Source organism: Euleptes europaea, chromosome 6 (assembly GCF_029931775.1).
Source record: "Euleptes europaea isolate rEulEur1 chromosome 6, rEulEur1.hap1, whole genome shotgun sequence".
Classification (NCBI taxonomy): domain Eukaryota; kingdom Metazoa; phylum Chordata; class Lepidosauria; order Squamata; family Sphaerodactylidae; genus Euleptes; species Euleptes europaea.
Window position 1 is genome coordinate 91,126,193 of NC_079317.1, and position 21,812 is coordinate 91,148,004.

Consider the following 21,812-nt stretch of genomic DNA (forward strand, 5'->3'; position numbering starts at 1 on the left):
ATGATACTAGTAGTTATGAAATGAAAGCCTTGGCAGAAAAAGTGAACTCAGCTAAGGCTTCTGTAGGCGCCACCTTTATGTGGACACAACAGCATCCAGTAAATGCAAGAGCTGCTGTCATATTATTTAATTAATATTAAAGACCTATAAATATAGGAATAGAGAGACAGAAAAGTCAGATCTCTCCAATCTTTGCATAGATGGGAGAATCTCAGAAGATACCTGGTTTGGTATGTATACCTACTTACTTATATGCTATTCTAGATATTGTGAATCAGAGTCTTTTAACTAAATCAGATCTAACTGTTACATTTTAAGTTTTGGATTTTAAGACTACTTAGTATACAGAACATGCTTGCATTTTTAAGACTTTATATACATGCATACACATACATATTCTGTTTGAAGCTATACAATATAAAAAAGCTTACTTGCGTAAGTTAAATAAGTTGTGTCCCGCTTATTACCTTGCTGGATCAAGAGAATACTGTAGACATAGTTTATCTTGATTTCAGTAAGGTTCCACATAGTATTCTAGTTGACAAATTGGGAAAATGTGGTTTAGATCCTATTTCTGTTCAGTGGATCTGTAACTGGTTGACAGATCACACCCAAAGAGTGCTTGTTAATGGTTCCTCATCAACTTGGAGAAAAGTGACTAGTGGAGTGCCTCAGGGATCAGTCCTTGGCCCTGTGTTGTTCAATATCTTTATAAATGATTTGGATGAAGGAATAGAGAGGTTACTTATTAAATTTGCAGATGATACTAAATTGGGAGGGGTAGCAAATATGGTAGAAGACAGAGCCAGGATACAGGATGACCTTGACAGGCTGGAGAATTGGGCTAAAACTAATAAAATACACTTCAACAAAGATAAATGTAAAGTTCTGCATTTAGGCAGGAAAAATCAAAAGCCTAATTATAGAATGGGGGAGACTTGTCTCAGCAGTAGTGTGTGTGAAAAGGATCTTGGGGTCTTAGTTGACCAAACACTGAACATGAGTCAGCAGTGTGATGTGGTAACTAAAAAGGCAAATGCAGTTTTGGGCTGTATCAACAGAAACATAGCGTCCATATCACGCAAAGTGATGGTATCACTTTACTCTGCTCTGGTTAGACCTCACCTAGAGTATTGTGTTCGGTTTTGGGCACCGCAATTTAAGAAAGATGTAGACAAGCTGGAACGTGTCCAGAAAAGGGCAACAAAGATGGTGAGGAGTCTGGAGAGGAAAGGTTGAAGGAGCTGGGTATGTTTAGCCTGGAGAGGAGAAGACTGAGAGAGGGGCTATGATAACAATCTTCAAGTACTTGAAAGGGTGTCATACAGAGGATGGTGCCGAGTTGTTTTCTGTTGCCCCAGAAGGTCGGACCAGAACCAACAGGTTGAAATTAAATCAAAAGAGTTTCCGTCTAGACATTAGGAAGAATTTTCTAACAGTTAGAGCAGTTACTCAGTGGAACAGGCTTCCCCGGGAGGTGGTAACCTCTCCTTCCCTGGAGGTTTTTAAGAAGAGGCTAGATGGCCATCTGTCAGCAATGCTGATTCTATGACCTTAGGCAGATCATGAGAGGGAGGGCATCTTGGCCATCTTCTGGGCATGAAGTATGGGTCACTGGAGGTGTTAGGAGGAGGTAGTTCAGAATTTCCTGCATTGTGCAGGGGGTTGGACTAGATGACCCTGGTGGTCCCTTCCAACTCTACGATTCTATTAGGTGATTATCTGAATAAGATAACATACCACTTCTTAGGAAGGGGTCCATTCTAAGAGCATAATCACTGAAAGGCAGTGACCTGCTTAAGTTCACACAACAATTAGTGGAATGCACATTACCACCCAGCATATTAAACTGGCTCTATATAGCTTCCCAGTGTGGATGTGTGGGATATACACTCAGATGTACATCTGAATCTGGCTTGGTGGTAAATAACATCACCTGGTATATAGCATCTTATTCAGCCTCTGTTAAAAGAGACAGGGTATATTTCTCCAGTTAGCAACCTTATAGATGATGGTATACAGGATGGCTATTTACTGGTGCTGAATGGAGAGGATCCCGCGCCTTTACTGAAGATCCCTTTCTCTCCCTGCTTTCACAGATGCTGAGCAGAAGAGGTAGTGTTGCTTTTATCACACTACTGCATGAAAGCATGGCAGCTGAGAAGTTAGGCGTACCTGGCTCAGGTACAGATGTCATCACCTGCACCCGCCATGGTCACCACTGCTCAGTTCCTGTGTACCTGCACATTCCTGTGATAGCAGCCCCGCCCAGTGTCTACACTACTGGCATCTGCCGCCTTCTGATAAGAACATCGGATGCCCCTCCGTGGCAGCTGGTAGACCTCCGAAGAACTGCAGCCAGCATGAGTCACTACCAGGTGTTCCTCTTTAAGAGTTATATTGTTATTCACATTGACGGACTGTCCCTTTTACTCTTTACAAAATGAAAGCCTTGGTGTACTTTTATCTTCCATTAATAGGCAGTCAATTCCACCCACCCTTTTAATTCTTTCCGACAGTGACTGGAGAGAACTGTCTATCAGCTCAACCCAAAAGGACCTTTGAGATCCTGAATGAAATGCTGTAAATGCCAGCAAGGTGCTCAGCACCTATGAAAGCAGGGAGAGAAAGGGATCTATTGACTTCCTTCCCCAGTGACCAGAAGATGAGGAGAGAGCCCAAAATCCTTGGGCCAGACCTGCATGCAAAGCAGATGCTCTACACTGAGCCGCAGCCTCTTCCAAACACTGAGTAGGGTAACAGATGTTTATAGTAGCCTTACTCCATGTGTGATGCATTGAAAAGATACCCTGAAGGCAAACCCTGAGGGGGTTTCCCACAAGTCTGCCTATCCCAGCATGTGATGGCTGCCCTAGAAACAGCAAATCTGAGAAATGGTTTGTGGAAGATACTAGGATGAGGAGGTATCATACTCAAGGGTTTTTTGTCAGTTCCATCTCCCCTCCATCTCCAAGACCATCTTCTTGTCTGCCAGTTATCCCTTTGAATTTCTATTTTGCTTCCCATTGGAATATTCCTGGATACAATAAATAATGAAAATCAGCTAATGTATTCAACAGACTATATACATAATTTACAATTCCATTCTGGTCTTTTCATTTTAAAGTGCCAAGGATTTCCTGTCACACATTATCCATGCTGCAGATATCATCCTGCTTGACGATATATCAAATTTAACACTGGAAGTTTCAAATTTGGAAAGAGTTGAAAAGAGTTCAGAAACTTTGATGGTACAGATAGCCTAACAGGTTAACACATTTCTCATACCCAACAGCAGTAATTCTTTATGAAAGACATCAGGTTTTATCAAAGATCACCATGTCATCTGCTACATGCCATGGAACATAATTTTCAATTATTTATTACTCTGAAAAAAACAGGCATTAAAATAGAGAATCGCGTAAATGAAAGGACATATTTATGCCTATATTGCATATACTACTCGATATGAAGTCATATGCTTTGTTATTGGATCAGAAAAACACAACACAATGCAAAATTCTCTCCTCTCCCATGACTATGCAGTAATTTAAATTTAGCTTTAAAAATCCTTCTTCAACTTTGCCTTTCTTCTAAACTTACTTAACCTTTCAAGTAATGAAGTGTGGACTCCCCACATACGCCTCAATTTGCACTCACTTTTTGAGCATTTCCCTTGTGAGCCCTCAAAAACATCTTAAGGATTTTTTCAGGTGCAAGCAAAGAAACTCACAATTAATGTAAACCATAATCACCCTCCCAGCCTTCTTCCTTTCTCCCAAATGCACCTTGCTCCAAGGCAGGTAAAATGGATGTCTATTTTTGTATCAGTTGTTGAGAAATGGCACAAATAAAGGCACATTATAGGGTAGCCAGGTCCCTCTTTGCCACTGGCGGGAGGTTTTTGGGGCAGAGCCTGAGGAGGGCAGGGTTTTTGGGAGGAGAGGGACTTCAATGCCATAGAGTTCAATTGCCAAAGCAGCCATTTTCTCCAGGAGAACTGATCTCTATTGGCTGGAGGTCAGTTGTAATAGCAGGAGATTTCCAACAACTTCCTGGAAGTTGGCAACCCTAGCACATAATGTAAAAAAAGGCATTACAATGGTTTAAACCAAACAAATGTAAATGGCAAATTTGGCAAGGAATATAGGTAGGATGAAAACAGTTTTCCTTAACCATGCAGGGAAATTAAACCAAATTTTAAAATGCATATTTGTTCATCCCTAGCTGCTTTTCCTGCCCCATTGCCAGGTAAAGGAGTAGTGGAGGAGGGAGAGACAGAGGTCTAACAATGGGGGAAGGAGGCAGGGAAGAAGGGCTGGTTGGCTGAGTTATGAGACCAAGATCTAAATGTGAAAGTGTTTGGCCTTGCATCACATTGGAGCAAGACATTTCCAGCTGGGAAATGTGGTGTTTGTGGCAACTCTCTTCCTTTAACCAGGGCCAGTACTTTAGAGACTGCCGGAATCCACTCCAAGCCTGGTATTGGCAGGAACAGAAGAACAGGAAGTAGTAGTTACTGCAGCTCCACACAGGGAAAGAACCAGACTTATTAAACTGCACTCCTGTTCAAGACTTTGCAGCCTTCTTATTCTGATGCCAAGTGTTAAGGACACAACAGGCAAGTAAGAATCACAAGCTTCCTCACTTCACACTTCATCATCATCACCCAGAAGCTATTTTTTAGCAGACGAATGCACAGAATCCTTGTAAATGACTGCATGCCTGCTGCTTGCTCCTGGGATTGTAATTTGTGGTGTGTGCCCCTGTGGGGTATTCTTCACGGACATTTGCTGCTGTTTTGATGCTGATTTGCATCGGAGTCAAATTTTGGTTATTCACTGCAGATCCGTGGTTTCCCCCCCCTTAGCCAAATAAGCCGGGTTAAAAGAGAGGCAATCCAAACCACTTTTGAAACGATCTTTCCTGTGAACACGTGTTTTCTTGCACTGATGCCCATGAAAAAATGTTTGCTTCGCTCCCCGGGACGTCTCCTTTCTCCTCCCCCAAGAACGGTGATTTGGCTGGGGGAGTTTTGCGCTCGGACAAGAATACCGCCCCTTTGGCTGCCTGCCTGCCTGCCTAGAATCCTGGCACTTCTCTCCCTCCGTCCCTGCACGCCTTCCCCGCCCCTCGCCCGGGATGGGTCTTGGAGCTGGGCCCACACCTCCAAGCCCAGGGGGATGTTGGACAGACGGCTCCAGGGGGAGACTGGCGGGGCCACGCCATGTGATCCTCGCATGCTGGGGGTGGTGGTGGTGGCAGCTCAGTCTAGGGCAGTGGGGGGGATCTTCAAGAGAAGGGGCTGTTGGCAATTCTGCCCCAAAGGGGAGGGGGGATTTTTGAGAAATCGGATGGGGAAAATGTGCATCCTGAGAGCGGAAAACCCAAGTCAAAACTCCTTCCCATCACTTTTCTGAAGAGGGGCGGCCAGCCTCCTCTTATCTCCCTCCTCTCTCTCGATGCACTGTGGCCGGATCATGGCCAGCGCGCAATCCAGGGGCCTTCTTTCCTCTCCCCCCCTCGCCATGCACACTGGCTGGATCGGGGCTGGCACGCAAGCTAGGAGCCCTCCTGTCTTTCACGATGCAATGTGGCTGGATCATGGCCAGCGCGCAATCCAGGGGCCTTCTTTCCTCTCCCCCCACCCCCCATTCCCACTTTCAGCTAAACACTTCTCTGGGCACATGGATCCCCTGCCCCCCCCCACCAATCCTGTCTATCATTAAAGGGCAATGGGTTCCACACCTATAGAAAACAGAGGGAAGCTTTGAGGAAAGCGCTGCCTCCCCCCCCCCCAATTTGGAATCTGACTGTTCCCAAAGCAGAACAGAGCGAGGGTGGAAGAAAAATGGAGGAGACCAGAGGGACTGGTGCTTGTTTTTTGCACTGGGGCTGGTGAACCGCACGAGGTATTCTGCTGGGCAGAGTTGGGGCGGAGCTGGGGGCAGGCATAAACAATGAGCCTGTTGGAAGGGGAGGGCTCCTGCAAAAGGGACAGACCAAAACGTTGTCAAATACAGCGTGCTTTGTTCCCATGAAAAACCAAAACTACAGATAATTGACGGGGATAAATCGCGGCCATGAAAAAAACATTTAAATCGTGTGTTTTTTTAGTCCGTGGCAAAACAGCAGCAAAATCTACCGTGAAGAATGCCCCTGTGTGTTAAGTGCCATCAAATGACCTCCAAAACATCCTGTTGTTAACAGCCTTGCTCAGGTCTTGCAAACTGAGGGCCGTGGTTTCCTTGATGGAGTCAATCCATCTCATGTTGGGTCCTCCTCTTTTCCTGCTGCCTCATTTTTTCCCTAGCATTATTGGGCATCTAATGCTATTGCAAAAGAACTAAAAAAGCCATCTCAGGTTTCTTCCTAAGTCCAGTGAGCCAAAGAAGAATGCAGGAGAAGGGGGGAACTGCCATGACTAGAAGCACCTATATGTTCCCTGCTCTCCCCTTTTGGTGACTGCTGTGCTATCTGCTGCTAGAAGGAAAGCATCTCTGCCTCTGCCTGCTGCAGAATCCCCCACAACTCCTGGAATAGAATCAAAGAGTTGGAAGGGACCTCCAGGGTCCTCTAGTCCAACCCCCTGCACAATGCAGGAAATGCCAAATTACCTCCCCCGCACACCCCCAGTGACCCATACTTCATGCCCAGAAGATGGCCAAGGTGCCCTCCCTCTCATGATCTGCCTAAGGTTATAGAATCAGCATTGCTGACAGATGGCCATCTAGCCCCTTCTTAAAAACCTCCAGGAAAGGAAAGCTTACCACCTCCCGAGGAAGCCTGTTCCACTGTTAGAAAATTCTTCCTAATGTCTAGACGGAAGTTCTGAACTACACTCCCAACTGTCATCCACACCACCAGGCCCGTGGTTAGGAAACAACTATTTACTAGATGGCAGATAAAAATGGGTGCAATTTAAAAATATATATAATGATATAGCTAAATATGATACTTAGGTAGGATTTCCAGGTCCCTCTTTGCCACCGGCGGGTGGTTTTGGGGGCAGAGCCTGAGGAGAGTGGGGATTGGGGAGGGGAGGGGACTTCAATGCTATAGAGTCCAATTGCCAAAGTGGCCATTTTCTCTAGGGGAACTGATTTCTATCGGCTGGAAGTCAGTTGTAATAGTAGATCTCCAGCTAGTACCTGGAAGTTGGCAACCCTATACTGAGGACATATTTATAAAGGTATTAGAACTATAGAATAATGGAACAGCTCGAGAGGATGTTGTTCTAAGGAGCAGGGTTGCAGACTATATTACATTGCCTAACAAAACCAGTCAAAAAAAGAAAGAAAAAGGGGAGACAGCACGGAGCCATCCCTTTGAGCAAAGGGAAATAACCAAACCCAAAAAGCCGAATATCTATTCGGCCTTTTCAGGAATCACCTATTCGGCTTTGGCTTTATCCCCAGGTTTTATCCCCGAAACGGCTAATTTTGGGTTTATTTTTGGTTCGGGTTTATCGATATGCACAACCCTACCACAGAGGCAGCACAACAAGGAACTCCATTAATTTTCCAAAGGAAAGCTTGAACGGGTCAAGTAAAAGAGCTATCAACTCCAGTAATCCCAAAATAGCCACCCTGTATAAATGCTGTGATAACACCTTAGCCCTAAAAATTTGAATTGCTGTAGGAATGAACTGGCCCCCTGAAGAAAAAAAAGAAAAAGAAATGACAGCTGCTGAGAAACTGATTGCAGAAAGGAGGGCACACCATGAGAGGGAAGCTTGGTAAAAAATAAAAACAAAGCCTAGATAGTGAAACTAGGCTATCTTCTGAATTGGCTGATCGTTTCTTTCCCAAGACAACTGTTTAATCCAAGGGGACCTTGGGGAAAAAAAGTATAGATTTTTCACAACTAATTGCCAAATCCTCACCAATACAATAATCCTAAAACACCTTCAGCAGCTTATGTAGACCGATTGGGGATCTGGATAATTATTTAAGTTCATTTAACTTTCATTCCAAACTAATTCATCCTGGCAAAGATTCAGAGGATTACGACTGAGAAGATAATTTACCAGGCATTTGACAGGTGAGTGGGAGCTACATCAGGGGTGTCAAACATAAGGCCTGTGGGCCAGCTGAGCCCCACCCCCCACTCTCAATCTGGGCTGGCGAAGCTTAGCCTGGCTTGACCAAGTGACATTTATGTCATATCTGGCCCTCATAACAATTGAGTTTGACACACCCAAGCTAAATGGTAAGCAAAGTAACTGAGCGACAGCTTACTGTTATGTATTCTGTATAGGGTCGCCAGGTCCCTCTTTGCCACCAACGGGAGATTTTGGGGGCAAAGCCTGAGGAGGGCAGGGGAAGGACTTCAATGCCATAGAGTCCAATTGCCAAAGCAGCCTTTTTCTCCAAGTGAAATGATCTCTATCGGCTGGATAGAGATCTCCAGCTATTACCTGGAAGTTGGCAACCCTAATTCTCTATGGCCTGCCTCCAATAAGAATTAAGCAGCTCTATTTTGGACCATCCATAGCAGCTCTTTATAGATCTCAACACAATAGTCAATCAGAGAGATTTAACAGAGATTGGAGAACAGTGTCAAGGCCCTTGTCTTCCAGGAAAATGATCAACTAGAGAATACCGTAAGATGTAACTAGATGTAACTAGAGAATCAGATGTAACTTGGAGGGCTTTAAGAGGGGAGTGGACATGTTCATGGAGGAAACGGGTATTCATGGCTATTCGTTGGAATGGATGCTGGTCATGCTGCATACCTGTTCCCTCTAGTATCAGAGGAGCATGCCTATTATTTTGGGTGCGGTGGAACACAGGCAGGATGGTGCTGCTGCAGTCGTCTTGTTTGGGGGCTTCCTAGAGGCCCCTGGTTGGCCGCTGTGTGAACAGACTGCTGGACTTGATGGGCCTTGGTCTGATCCAGAAGGGCCTTTCTTATGTTCTTATGTTATGTTCTTAGTAAGATGCATCTCATACCAGAGCTAGGTTCAGAAATACACCCAGCTTATGCATCTGAATCTTCAAGGAGACCTAAGCAAACCCCTCTCTCTATGGGGGCACCAGCCATTACTTGTCATCATTTCTGGCTTGATTCATCTCCTAGTTTGTTAGCCCTTCTCCAGATGTCATTCCAGAACTAGAACAGCAGCACCTGGGGCACATGAAACTGAAGTGACACTGATCATCACGGATAACACCACCTGCCCACGCTTTGGATGATTTCACCCAGAAGCTTGATATAAATATTAGCCAAAAAAATTGGTATTTTACAGTATACTAAAGATCTTCCTGCAAGTGTAGCTTGGGTCTTTGGGAAGCAGATTCATAATGCACAGTCAGTTCTTACACACAGAATCATAGAGTTGGAAGGGACCACAAGGGTCATCTAGTCCAACCCCCTGCCCAATGCAGGAAATTCACAACTACCTCCCCTCCACACCCCCAGTGACCCCTACTCCACACCCAGAAGATGGCAAACAAACAAACAACCCTCTGCAAGTGGTGTATCATATAAGCTGCTAAACAGAGCTGTGTTATGATGAACACATGTACACATTCCCTTTGTAGCTTGAATGTATCTAGATTATTTTGCCAAACACAGTTAACTGGTGATTCAAGGCATAGTTTCCTCTTCAGCAACTCAAAAATGCATGGGTACTAATATTGGATTTGTCTTTTTTATGCTGCATTGTTGCTAAGAAAAACTGAGCTAGTGATAGAGATATTGAGGCTCTCAGTCACATTTCACTACTGAACTACAAAGCTGAGTGTGAATTCTATTGATTCCTTGGCACTTTAACCCATTTAACAACATCACACATTAGAAAGGCATACAAACCATTTTAACAATATACATGTTTGAATGACCACTTTATAGTCATCTGGGGATATGACAACTATCGAGGATTGATTTTTAAAAGTGTGAAATAGGAATGTGGTGTTCAGTTCTCCAAGGAAGCGTGCAGGCAGCAGACGTGGTATTAGCAGCAGAGAAAAACCACAAACCACAAACAGGGTGTGCCTAGGGATAGGAGCACCTCAGTCCTATGCATTTACTTGGAAACTGGATTTCAATGGGCCTTAGTTCTAAAACAAAGTTATTTGGGTCTTCTGTCTACCCAAAAGAAAGAACTAGCCAATGGACATTTGCATGGCTTTGGGCTCATGTAAGAGCTGAAGTGAGCAGAGTTAAGCCTTTTTATATTCAACGCTTTACCTTGACTGCAGGAATTATTTTTACATCAATGAAACTCCTTTGGCTCTGATTAGAGATAATTGCAAAAATTGATTCGATTGGATTTAACAATCAAAACAAGCTTCCCATTCCCTCAAATTGCTTATCAGCTCAAGGGTCTGCTCCTGAGCAATGCAATTACATTTGAGTTTCAATCCTGGAAGTTGGAACTAAGAGATTGTTCTGTAAGTACTTGGCTTGCTTCTCCAGTCCAGAAGTGTGCACTTCTCAATCTCTAATGGACGGAAAACTCATGCGTAACTCCAAGGAACAGCTGAGTCAGACTGGGGGCAAATGTGAATGAAAGTACCCATGCATGAATGACCAATGAAAGAATCAGTGTTTAAACTTGGGTTCAAGAAGCTGTATGTAGTTCTTCAAATCGTTGCAAAGTTCTCAACTTCTGATCATTGCAGATCATTTGTTTTGCTGTTTTAGTCCCTATTAGTCATTCAGCACCTTGGATTATGTTTAAAGCCACACATACCTCAGTACTGTTAATTATCGCCCAGTAGGCAGCCTGAACGGATGCACAGAACATCATGGCAAAACAGAGGAACCCCTAAGGATGAAAGGAGGCATCATTAGAACATGCACTACTCCTTCTTAGGCACTGGAAAGTGTTGTTACTGAGGTTCCCAATATCTGTACTTAGATGCAGTTTGATGGAGTTTAAGACAGACGGTTCAGCAGTCAATGAATTTCTGTGGCTTAATACAGTACAAAATCATTTTCTAATCATATCACTCACACATCAAACAACTAGATCTCTTAACCAATAAAGAATACTATTTCAATATCCCACCCATTGTCCAATTAATTGAATAATCAGATTTAAATAATTTCGCTGATTACCAAAATCTCAATTTTGGAGTTATTGCAAAAAGTGTACAGTAAATTATAATTTAATAAACAAAAGCTACCACTTTTTGTTAGAAAGAGAGGACAACTTGAACATGTTCTTTACCATTCCTAAATAAACTGACATATGAGAACCAAAAATAGCTTCAAAATAAACACACAATGCTTCTATTTATAGCCTCACTTGCAGAATTATGGGGTTGGTCTAAGTAGACTGCAAGTGTCCTAGAAGAAGAAGGAAAATGCTAACATTCCTGAACTATTTATGAATGTTTCCTCAGTGGCGGAGAATTGCTGGAAGATGTTTTCCTGATGGCTCTGTTGAAGCAATAGGGTTGCAGACAGAAGAGGTTTAATGTTTGGAAATGGGTAGTTGCAACTTTTCATGGTATGGAGGTAAATAACATCACCTGGTAAATGGAGCCTCTGTTAAGGGGGCAGGACATGTTTTCTCCACACTGCTGGCAACCTTATGAAGCAACCGTTAGAGCTTGGAGGTAGGGTTGCCAACCTCCAGGTTCTAGCTGGAGATTTCCTGCTATTACAACTGATCTCCAGCCAACAGAGATCAGTTCACCTGGAGAAAATGGCTGCTTTGGCAATTGGACTCTATGGCATTGAAGTCCCTCCCCAAGGTTTTTGGGGCAGAGCCTGAGGAGGGTGGGGTTTGGGTATTATTAAGGGATGTATTAAGAGTTTGAAACTGTTATAAAAAATACTGTTTGCACTTTGTTTGGCCCCTTTAGCTGTGAAGACATCTTCCAACCATTTTTTAGCCATGGCATCCAAAAACCCTTTTAAAGCGATGTTTTTTATAACATTTTCAAACTCTTAATACATCGCTGGGAATGCCTAGTGCGGTAACAGCCTTAGACAAGCTGTTCAATTCCTTTGGTCTAATGACTGCAAAAACTTGACTTTGGATGGCAGCTGAATGAACAGATCTGGGGGAGGCTCCCAATTCCAGCCTTAATTTCCATTCCCAAGCCTATCCCAGAGCATCCCTTTCTTTGAAGTTCCTTTAGAAGTGTGTGAGTCACTCCCCATTACGCCAGCTGTTTGGACAGAACAGAGGTGGAGGACGAGGGTTCTCTGACTGCAGCCACATGGCAAGGAGACACTGGGCGAAAACGCAGGGTCGCTTTAGCCTCCTTTATTCCCTGTTTCAGCCAGGATTCAGCCAGGATCGGACGCACGTTCGGAGAAACACATGCGTTCAATCCTGGCTGAATCCTGGCTGAAACAGGGAATAAAGGAGGCTAAAGTGACCGTGCGTTTTTGCCCACTGTTTTGCATTTGTCGTCACTATAAATGCAAAGCCCTGCATATTGGCAATGTCCGTTTCACAAGGGAATGTTCTGGCACCATTTCTCCTGCATTTTCCACTGCTGTAGGCTTTTAAAAAATATTATATTGTTATAGCACTATAACAACTATTTTAAAAAAGCCCTCAAGAAGCCTTGTGAACACATGAACACATGAACACATGAAGCTGCCTTCTACTGAATCAGACCCTTGGTCCATCAAAGCCAGTATCGTCTACTCTGACCAGCAGCGGCTCTCCAAGGTTTCAGGCAGGGGTCTTTCACATCACCTACCTGCCTAGTCCCTTTAACTGGAGATGCTGAAGGCTGAGTCTGGGACCATCCGCATGCCAAGCAGATGCTCTACCACAGAGTCACAGCCCCTTCCCACCACTGAGGCACAGCCTCTCCCCATGGTTGCATAGCAGGGGGAATGGCAGCTGCAAGAGACTGACAGAAGGAAAATGGAACCAATATGGGCAGGACCTTTGAAAATGTGCAGTTGTGTGCCTTCCTGACCAGACGGCATGGTCATGGGCTTGGGCAGCTCTCTTCCTTGAATAACTGAAGCAAAGCAGGTTTGGACAAGAGTGTACTGAAGACGAGGAAAGGAACAATTGGAGCTCAATGTTTCATGGTGGGTGCTCCCTCCCACATGCCCCAGTTTGGACCCCCAAGCTGAGAATAACCTCCATGTGGAAGCAGTCACTCTTATGCTTGGCTTCCCCAAAGTTATTTGGATTGAAGGCTGTGGGCATAATTCACATGGTCTTGTGTCTAGCAGATGTGTGTCTTCCTGAGCACACATGGCAACAACATCCCTCAGATGGATCAATCTCACACTATCCATCGTAAAAGAACAAGTCTGGAGACCAAGTCCTATGAGGAAAGGTTGAAGGAACTGGGTATGTTTAGCCTGAAGAGGAGAAGACTGAGAGGGGATATGATAACCATCTTCAAATACTTGAAGGGCTGTCAAACAGAGGATGGTGCCAAGTTGTTTTCTCTTGCCCCAGAAGGTCGGACCAGAACCAACGGGTTGAAATTAAATCAAAAGAGTTTCCGTCTAGACATTAGGAAGAATTTTCTAACAGTTAGAGCGGTTCCTCAGTGGAACAGGCTTCCTTGGGAGGTGGTGAGCTCTCCTTCCCTGAAGGTTTTTAAGCAGAGGCTAGATGGCCATCTGTCAGCAATGCTGATTCTATGACCTTAGGCAGATTATGAGAGGGAGGGCACCTTGGCCATCTTCTGGGCATGGAGTATGGGTCACTGGGGGTGTGGGGGGAGGTAGTTCAAAATTTCTTGCATTGTGCAGGGGGTTGGACTAGATGACCCTGGTGGTCCCTTCCAACTCTACGATTCTAAGTTCAGAGCTATCTCTGCATAGGCCATTTTCAACACTGCCATTTTAAGCACACAGACAGATGGATTTTCTTATCGACAAAGAGGGTGCATAACAGATGTGAGCACAGGCAGCCTGAGAAACAGTTCTCAGGTATAATGTACGGCACACTGAAGGGGGGCTTCTATGCCATTAACAACACCTGACACATGACTGCCAATTACACCTCTGGGAGCACTAAAGCCAACAGAGCTTGCTTTAAACATCTGCCAGGAGAGATGCACTTTGTCAACAGTTAGATGCTGCGGGTTTTAATTTTTAATCACTGATATGGAATTGACTTTTCACCCAGCCTAATCCTCCTGAAAATATTCTAAACTGTCTGGAAGCATGTTGAATAATGAGAGTGAAGTTGCTGAATTCTAAAAAAATTAGTATCACTCCAGACTGCAGGTGAGAAGACCATTTTTTAAAATATTTCCTTGTGTAACCCCCCTGCTCATATAGTTAATATATACTAACTATATATAAATATTTCCTCACATGAAGCTGCCTTATACTGAACCAGACATTTGGTCCATCAAAGTCAGTATTGTCTACTCAGACCAGCAGTGGCTCTCCAGGGTCTCAGGCAGAGGTCTTTCCCATCACCTACTTGCCTGGTCCCTTTAATGAGATGCCGGGGACTGAACCTGGGACCTTCTGCATGCCAAGCAGATGCTCTGCCACTGAGCCACAGCCCCATCCTCGTGTAACCCCCCTGCTCATATAGTTAGTATATACTAACTACATATACTAACTAGCAAAATATGTAGAAGGCTGGATTTGAACCATATTCTAACATATAACATATGTTAGAATATGGTTCAAATCAAATCCAGCCTTCTACATATTTTGCTAGTTTTCTAGCTTGGAATTATGCTTCACACCACTGTGAGGACGACGGGTTCCTGCAAGGGCTGCCTGGGGAAATGTGTGGCTAGCAGCGCCATCCTAAGCAGAGTTACAGCCTTCTATGTCTGTTGAAGTTAATAGCCTTAGAAGTCAATGGCCTTAGAAGGGTGTAACTCTTCTTATGATGGCACTGATAAGCTCATTGAAACCAATGGGATTTACCTGCGCATAACTGTGGACAAGAATGTCAGCTAATTGTGTTTACTGCAGTCTCCCAAGAACTCTTAATCATGTGGCTGTTTGTAGAATATTCAAACAAAGTGTTTTTAATTCAGACTTGGTCTTTGTAGGGCTGGTTTGAAACTAAGATTTGCAGCTGTGTAAATCAGGGGTCCCCAATGTGGGGCACATGGATTCCCTGGCACCCACTGGCACCTGCCAACTGCTTAAGAATGTAGGCAGGGCCAGGTGGGGCTTTTTGAGTGTGGGTATAATGCAGACAGTGGCTTTACATCCTACAGACACAGTGGGACTTGATTCTGACTAAACAGAGTTGACCGGGATAGCCCAGGATAGCCCAATCTCATCAGATCTTGGAAGCTAATCAGGGTGGGCCCTGGTCAGTATTTGGATGGGAGACCACCAAGGAATACCAGGGTAACTATGCAGAGTCAGGCAATGGCAGACCACCTCTGAACATCTCTTGCCTTGAAAACCCTATTGGGTTGCTTCAAGTCGGCTGCGACTTGACAGAAGAAGAGGAGGAGGAGAAGGAGCATGGCTAAAACGCTTAATGCACCAAACTGAAGTCATCAGATATTCCCAATTTAAATGAAACATCAGAATTCGTTAGCTTTTTAGAAATCATTTATGTTCTCTTCAAAATTTGGCTGAAATCTCTCTCTATTATACACATGTGCCAGGAGATCTCACCAGCTCTTCAGTGATGTTTTTACAAGTAAGCCCCATTGAATAACATGTCCAAGGAGGCTTGCTTAGAATCGCTTCGTAAGTCTTTCTCATTTCAATGACTCAACTAGTGCAATTACAAAAAAAAAAAAAGTTTTGAATTCTGGATTTCATCTGTCAATTAAACTCCCAGGTTAATATTTAATATGTAATCTTTCTCCACCCAAACAGATACATTTTCATCAACAAAATATGACACTGGAACCAATGGTCTCTACTGCAGACAGCAGAAACTAGTGGTAGCAGAAGGCAGAAAAAGACAGATCAGACTTTTAAAAAGAAATAAAGTGTCCTCTAGTGGTCTAACGGAGAATAACATGCAGCAATTCAGTTGTATTTTCCTTTTTGACTAAAACAAGGTACAAGTAAAGGTCCCCTGTGCAAGCACTGGGTCATTCCTGACCCTTGGGGTGATGTCACATCCCGACGTTTACTAGGCAGACTTTTTTTACAGGGTGGTTTGCCAGTACCTTCCCCAGCCATCTTCCCTTTACCCCCACCAAGCTGGGTCCTCATTTTACCGAACTCGGAAGGATGGAAGGCTGAGTCAACCTTGAGCCGGCTACCTGAAACAGACTTCCGTCGGGATAGAACTCAGGTTGTGAGCAGAGCTTGGACTGCAGCTCTTAACTTATTTACTTCCTTCCTTATTTATATAGCATAATAAATGCCTGTGGTGCTGTAACAAGTAACGTTTGCAAAATAATAGCTCCTATGAAACGTATAATCTAATTTCAATGGGAGGGAAGAAAAAGGAATGAGTAACCAGGGGTCAATATACAAAACGGGGTTGTATGAGGAGGATGTACTTGAATCCCCTAACAAAAGATGCAGTGCAGCCCACAGACATGAATGAATCCTGATAGCATCATCATTCCCTCAAAAGCAGGACCCCACACAAGGATGAGCAGATTTTGCTAGCTCCATCCCGTTTGGGATTGAATTTATCTCTCTACTTCTGCAGATTCACTCCTGAAAACTTCCATTGAATTATGAGTATTTTTTCAGAGAAGAATTAATTGAGTTAGGAGAAAAATGTCCCTCACCAATGAAGGTTCTCTCCCATCTCTCCACTAGCCATGAAGACTTCGGACACCAGTTTCCCCCCCTGTGCACTCTTCAAGGATTATTGGAAAAAGACACCTAGGTTTTTACTAAAGCTCCTCATTAAAGACACAAAGGAAACTTTCAGAGATGATCAGAAAATAATACCAAATCGTCAATAAGATTTTCTGATAGTGATTGCAAATGATTCTCTAATGTGATTTTTTTTTAAAAAAAATCACATTAGAGAATCATCATGTCTGACGGGTGGTGGTGGTTGGATCATGATTCTGCAATCATCCCTAATTCCAGCAACAGTCTCTAATTGACCAGGTTAAAGGGAATGGGAAATGCCAAGAGCAATATTAACTGAACTATCCTGGAGTTGCAAGAAGGATTTGACCTTTGACTCTTGTTCTGAGCACTGACTGTGAATTATATATATTCTCTAAGTAAAAACATTTAGGGTGCCTCTAATTTTGTTCTATAAAAATGCCACTGTGCCCCAGGCATCAACAGTCTGGGAAAGGCTGATTTAAACCTTAGTCATCCCTATATTAACAGCCAATTTTATTACATGTGTGCCTACTAATCTATCCTGTGGGCAGTGTTCTCACTGGTTTCTGCTTGTAGTGTACTAAAATCAGGTTGTTGTAGACTAGTATTTTAGAATTGGAGTGTGTGTGTAGGGGGGGGGGGAGATAAATGCCTCTCCTGAAACTGCATGACAGACAGTAGTAGTAGCTGGTTTCCTAAAATCAAATTATACTGTAACTACTAGAGCTTGAATGCCATTTTGGCTGGCCATAGCAATAGGTCCTAACTTGTCCATCTGTTACTTTCAAGTACTAGTATAAGAACATGGGAGATAAAAAGAAATCTACGTGACTTTCCTCAATGGAAGACAAATTGAATATCAGAGTGCACAATTTTTGTTGGAAAGCTACATGTACATGAGCTTGTAGGCAACTAGTTTCAGATCTTCCCTGGAAAACCCATATAGATTTTGTATTCTGACAAATTTTTCATTGTGCAAGGGGGAGGCTCTTAGTGCTAGAGGAAAATGCCACAGCCAGGAGGAAAGTCCCACAGGATCCAACCAAATTTAATGCAATAAAAACGTGATGATCAAGAAGTCAAAATGGATACTAGTCATGATGCATACCTATCCTCTCCAGGATCAGAGGAGTGTGCCTATTATATTAGGTGCTGTGGGACACAGGCAGGATAATGCTGCTGCAGCCATCTTCCTTGTGGGCTTCCTAGAGCACCTGGTTGGCCACTGTGTGAACAGACTACTGGACTTGATGGGCCTTGGTCTGGTCCAGCAGGGCTTTTCTTATGTTTCTTATGTTTTCTCAGTGCACCCCACTCACCTCTGCCTCTGTAGCTGCAGCAGGAGGTGAGATAGGGCAGGGCTGGGTGTGACCACTGGTTGCTTGGATGGGAGGCACAGTGAACCTTCCCTTCCTGTGCAATGTGTATTTCAGTAGTCCCCTGCCATATATCACCATGTGTGGGGAGGTGGCAACTCCTCAAGGGTTGCTTTGGGCAGGCTGCACATGGGTTCCAGCGGCAAACATACCCTGTCCTTAGGATCTCTTTGCCAGCACAGGCCTCTGCACCCTGCCATCTGTGAGCATCAGTCGGAGGCTGTACCAGCACATTCTTATCATGCTCTAAGGGTGTGTGAAAATGGCGAGCAAACACTTTCCCAGATAGCTAACGTAACTGAGAAGACCCCCTATCTCACACAAACACATTTCGATTTGAGCAGATAAAGAAGCACAGCTCTTTGGTTGATTTGAACTTAGAGAGTTCAGCTAGACACGAGAATGAAAACTAAAGCTAACTAAAAGGTAAGGGTGAATGAAAGCAAGGCATACCAAAGGCAATTTTGTCATGGTGGTGGATGTTAATGAAACAGAGGGACACGTAAAGCCCTGAAATAACTTTTCAGCACGAGGCAGGAGGAGGCAGAGCTGGAAACCAGCCATGCAGCTGAGATGAACCTCTTGACCCACAAGGGTTAGTAATCTACTACAAAGCGCCCTTCTATGCACAGCACAAGAAGCTTTCTTAGGGCAAAAACGCACTGTCGCTTTAGCCTCCTTTATTCCCTGTTTCAGCCAGGATCAAATGCATGTGTTTCGCCGAACGTGCGTTCGATCCTGGCTGAAACAGGGTATAAAGGAGGCTAAAGCGACCATGCGTTTTTGCCCTTAGCCACTCATAGACAAAACACTCTTATTTTTCCTGTTCCAATAATACACATGCATATATTAATAGGTAAGGTTACGTTTTAGGAATGTTTGCAGGGGGCGGGGGGAGGAAAGAGGCCCCTTCCAGTTTGCCTCTCTTATGCCATAAAAGGCATAAATTAATTTTTAATGTATACTATTTCCACAGGTGCCCTGACCTGGATGGCCCAGGCTAGCCTGATCTTGTCAGCTCTCAGAAGCTAAGCAGGGTCAGCCCTGGTTAGTATTTGGATGGGAGACCACCAAGGAAGACCAGGGTTGCTGTGCAGAGGAAGGCACTGGCAAACCACCTCTGTTAGTCTCTTGCCATGAAAACCCACAAAGGGGTCTCCATAAGTCAGCTGCGACTTGACGGCACTTTACACACACATTTCCACAGGAAGCGGTTTGTTTTCACTTACAGTATAGGTTGCATGGGGTGATGTATCTCTGCATGCATCTTTGTGTTCTAGTACTTACAATTATTATAATGGGATTTCGAGAGTGTATCCTAACATGGAATTGCTCATAGGATCCAGACAAATACCTGGATGTATGCACAGTTAAACATGGAAGTATTTTTTAAAGATACAAAAATAAATCTTTATGGCAATTCTAGTCGACATTTTTAGCTGTTCATCACATGCACTGCATGATGTGCCTTTTGTTTGTGTAAATGAATGAGGCCTGAACTGACCCTTGAAGCTAAAATGACTAAACTGAGGCTACCGTACTTTGGTCACATTATGAGAAGACAAGAGTCACTGGAAAAGACAATCATGCTAGGAAAAGTTGAAGGCAGCAGGAAAAGAGGAAGACCCAACAAGAGATGGATGGACTCTATAAAGGAAGCCACGGCCTTCAGTTTGTAAGATCTGAACAAGGCTGTTAAGGATAGGCTGTTTTAGAGGACATTGATTCATAGGGTCACTATGAGTTGGAAGCGACTTGACGGCACTTAACACACACGCATGAATGAGGAGGCTTGACAAGTATTTCCCAGGCACATGCAAAGTGCTGAATAGCCTCTTTGTGCACAACTGCAAACAAACACAAACCCCTGATCTGGCAGTCTGCCAGTCCCCAATTCTGACCCACATTAAGCCAACTTACCACTGCCATGATACTCTCCAGGTCTCTCCAGGTGGCAACAACACTCAGTATAGCAGCAATGGTTAGGATGCTACTCAGACATATTCCAGTGTACAAAGCTGAGGAATGGAGCAAATACACAAGGCATTGGCACATTTAAGAAAGGGGATGACTAGCCCATTGTCTCTTCTACCCTCACCTAAGACAGAGCAACCTTACAGAAATGCTCCTCTTAGAATCATAGAATCAGAGTTGGAAGGGACCACCAGGGTCATCTAGTCCAACCCCCTGCACAATGCAGGAAACTCACAACTACCTCCCCCCCGCACCCCCAATGCCCACAAGATGGCCAAGATGCCCCCCTCCCATGAACTGCCCAAGTTCATAGAATCAGCATTACTGACAGAGGGCCATCTAGCCTCTGCTTAAAAACCTCCAGGGAAGGAGAGCTCACCACCTCCCGAGGAAGCCTGTTCCACTGAGGAACCTCTTGTGCATCTCTGAGTTATGTTATGTTCCAGACCCCGAGTTGCCAACCTCCAGGTACTAGCTTTAGAGGTCCTGCTATTACAACTGATCTCCAGCCGACAGAGATCAGTTCACCTGGAGAAAATGGCTGCTTTGGCAATTGGACTCTATGGCACTGAAGTCCCTCCCTCCCAAACTCCACCCTCCTCAGGCTTCGCCCCAAAAACTTCCCGCCAGTGGGACCTGGCAACCCTAACCCCGACATCACTGCCCAAGTTGCATATAAGGGAGGTTAATTATCTGAGAAAGGATTTTCCAGGCAGCCTACAACAGTTCTTAACTGAGGTGCAAATTTGAGGAGATAGTGAGGCTACTGATGAAATCATTGTTTCCAGTGGAGAGTTGGGAAATTAATGTCTTTCCGCTTGTAAACAGAGGAGAGCCCTGAACAATAATGACTGCACAGGATATGTGGGAGGGGGCACTCCAGCTACAAAATGAGAGGCCCTGCCTTAGTTTCCAGATCTGCTTGAGGCTAACTGGGGTTTCCTTCACTTAGGGTCCTTTGGCCTATGGAAGTCAGTAGATTAAAGAAAAAAAGATTAGTGCTGCCTACTGATTGTTTAATTTTAATGGATTAATTCTCTACCTTTTAGTTGATTCAACTGAAGTATACTTGTATATCGCCAAAACTTCACTGTGTAAGTTTGTCTGAGGTTTTATACTTCACAAAATTACCAATCGGTATTAGAAGGTACAGTCTGACCTGAAATTTATTTTTTTCCCATTCCCTAATGCTATCATACTTTGGTGACATTATGAGAAGACAAGGCTCACTGGAAAAGACAATAATCCTAGAAAAATTGGAGGCAGCAGGAAAAGAGGAGGACCCAACATGAAACAGGGCACAGAGAGGAGGGCTGTACGAAGAAGAGGAAGAAGACGAAGAGTTGGTTTTTATATGCCAACTTTCTCCACCACTTAAGGGAGACTCAAACCGGCTTACAATCACCTTCCCTTCCCCTCCCCACAACAGAAACCCTGTGAGGTAGGTGGGGCTGAGAGAGCTCTAACAGAGCTGTGACTAGCCCAAGGTCACCCAGCTGGCTTCGTGTGTAGGAGTGGGGAAACAAACCCAGTTCACTGGATTAGCCTCCGCCGCTCATGTGGAGGAGTGGGGAATCAAACCCAGTTCTCCAGATCAGACTCCACCACTCCAAACCGCCGCTCTTAACCACTACACCATGCTGGGAGCAAGCCAAGCCCTGGTTGTGCTGCCAGCGCCTCAGCAGCTTACCTTGAACCTGGGTGGTGGCAGTGCGGAGGGACTTATTGACTTATGTCCTAGCTGTCACCCCAGCAGCCCTGCCAGCATCTCAGAGGTTT

The 21,812-nt window shown here is 44.4% G+C and overlaps 1 protein-coding gene across 1 annotated transcript in view; it reads right to left on the reverse strand.

Moving 5' to 3' along the window:
- TSPAN32 (tetraspanin 32) overlaps window positions 1–21,812 on the reverse strand; it is a 42,507-nt gene that overhangs the window by 18,318 nt on the left and 2,377 nt on the right. Inside the window, exons 3-4 of the mRNA XM_056852125.1 lie at window positions 19,980–20,077; window positions 10,700–10,774 (exon numbers count right to left, since the gene is read on the reverse strand). Of these exons, the coding sequence (XP_056708103.1) occupies window positions 10,700–10,774; window positions 19,980–20,077 (173 nt within the window). The remainder of the gene's footprint in view (window positions 1–10,699; window positions 10,775–19,979; window positions 20,078–21,812) is intronic.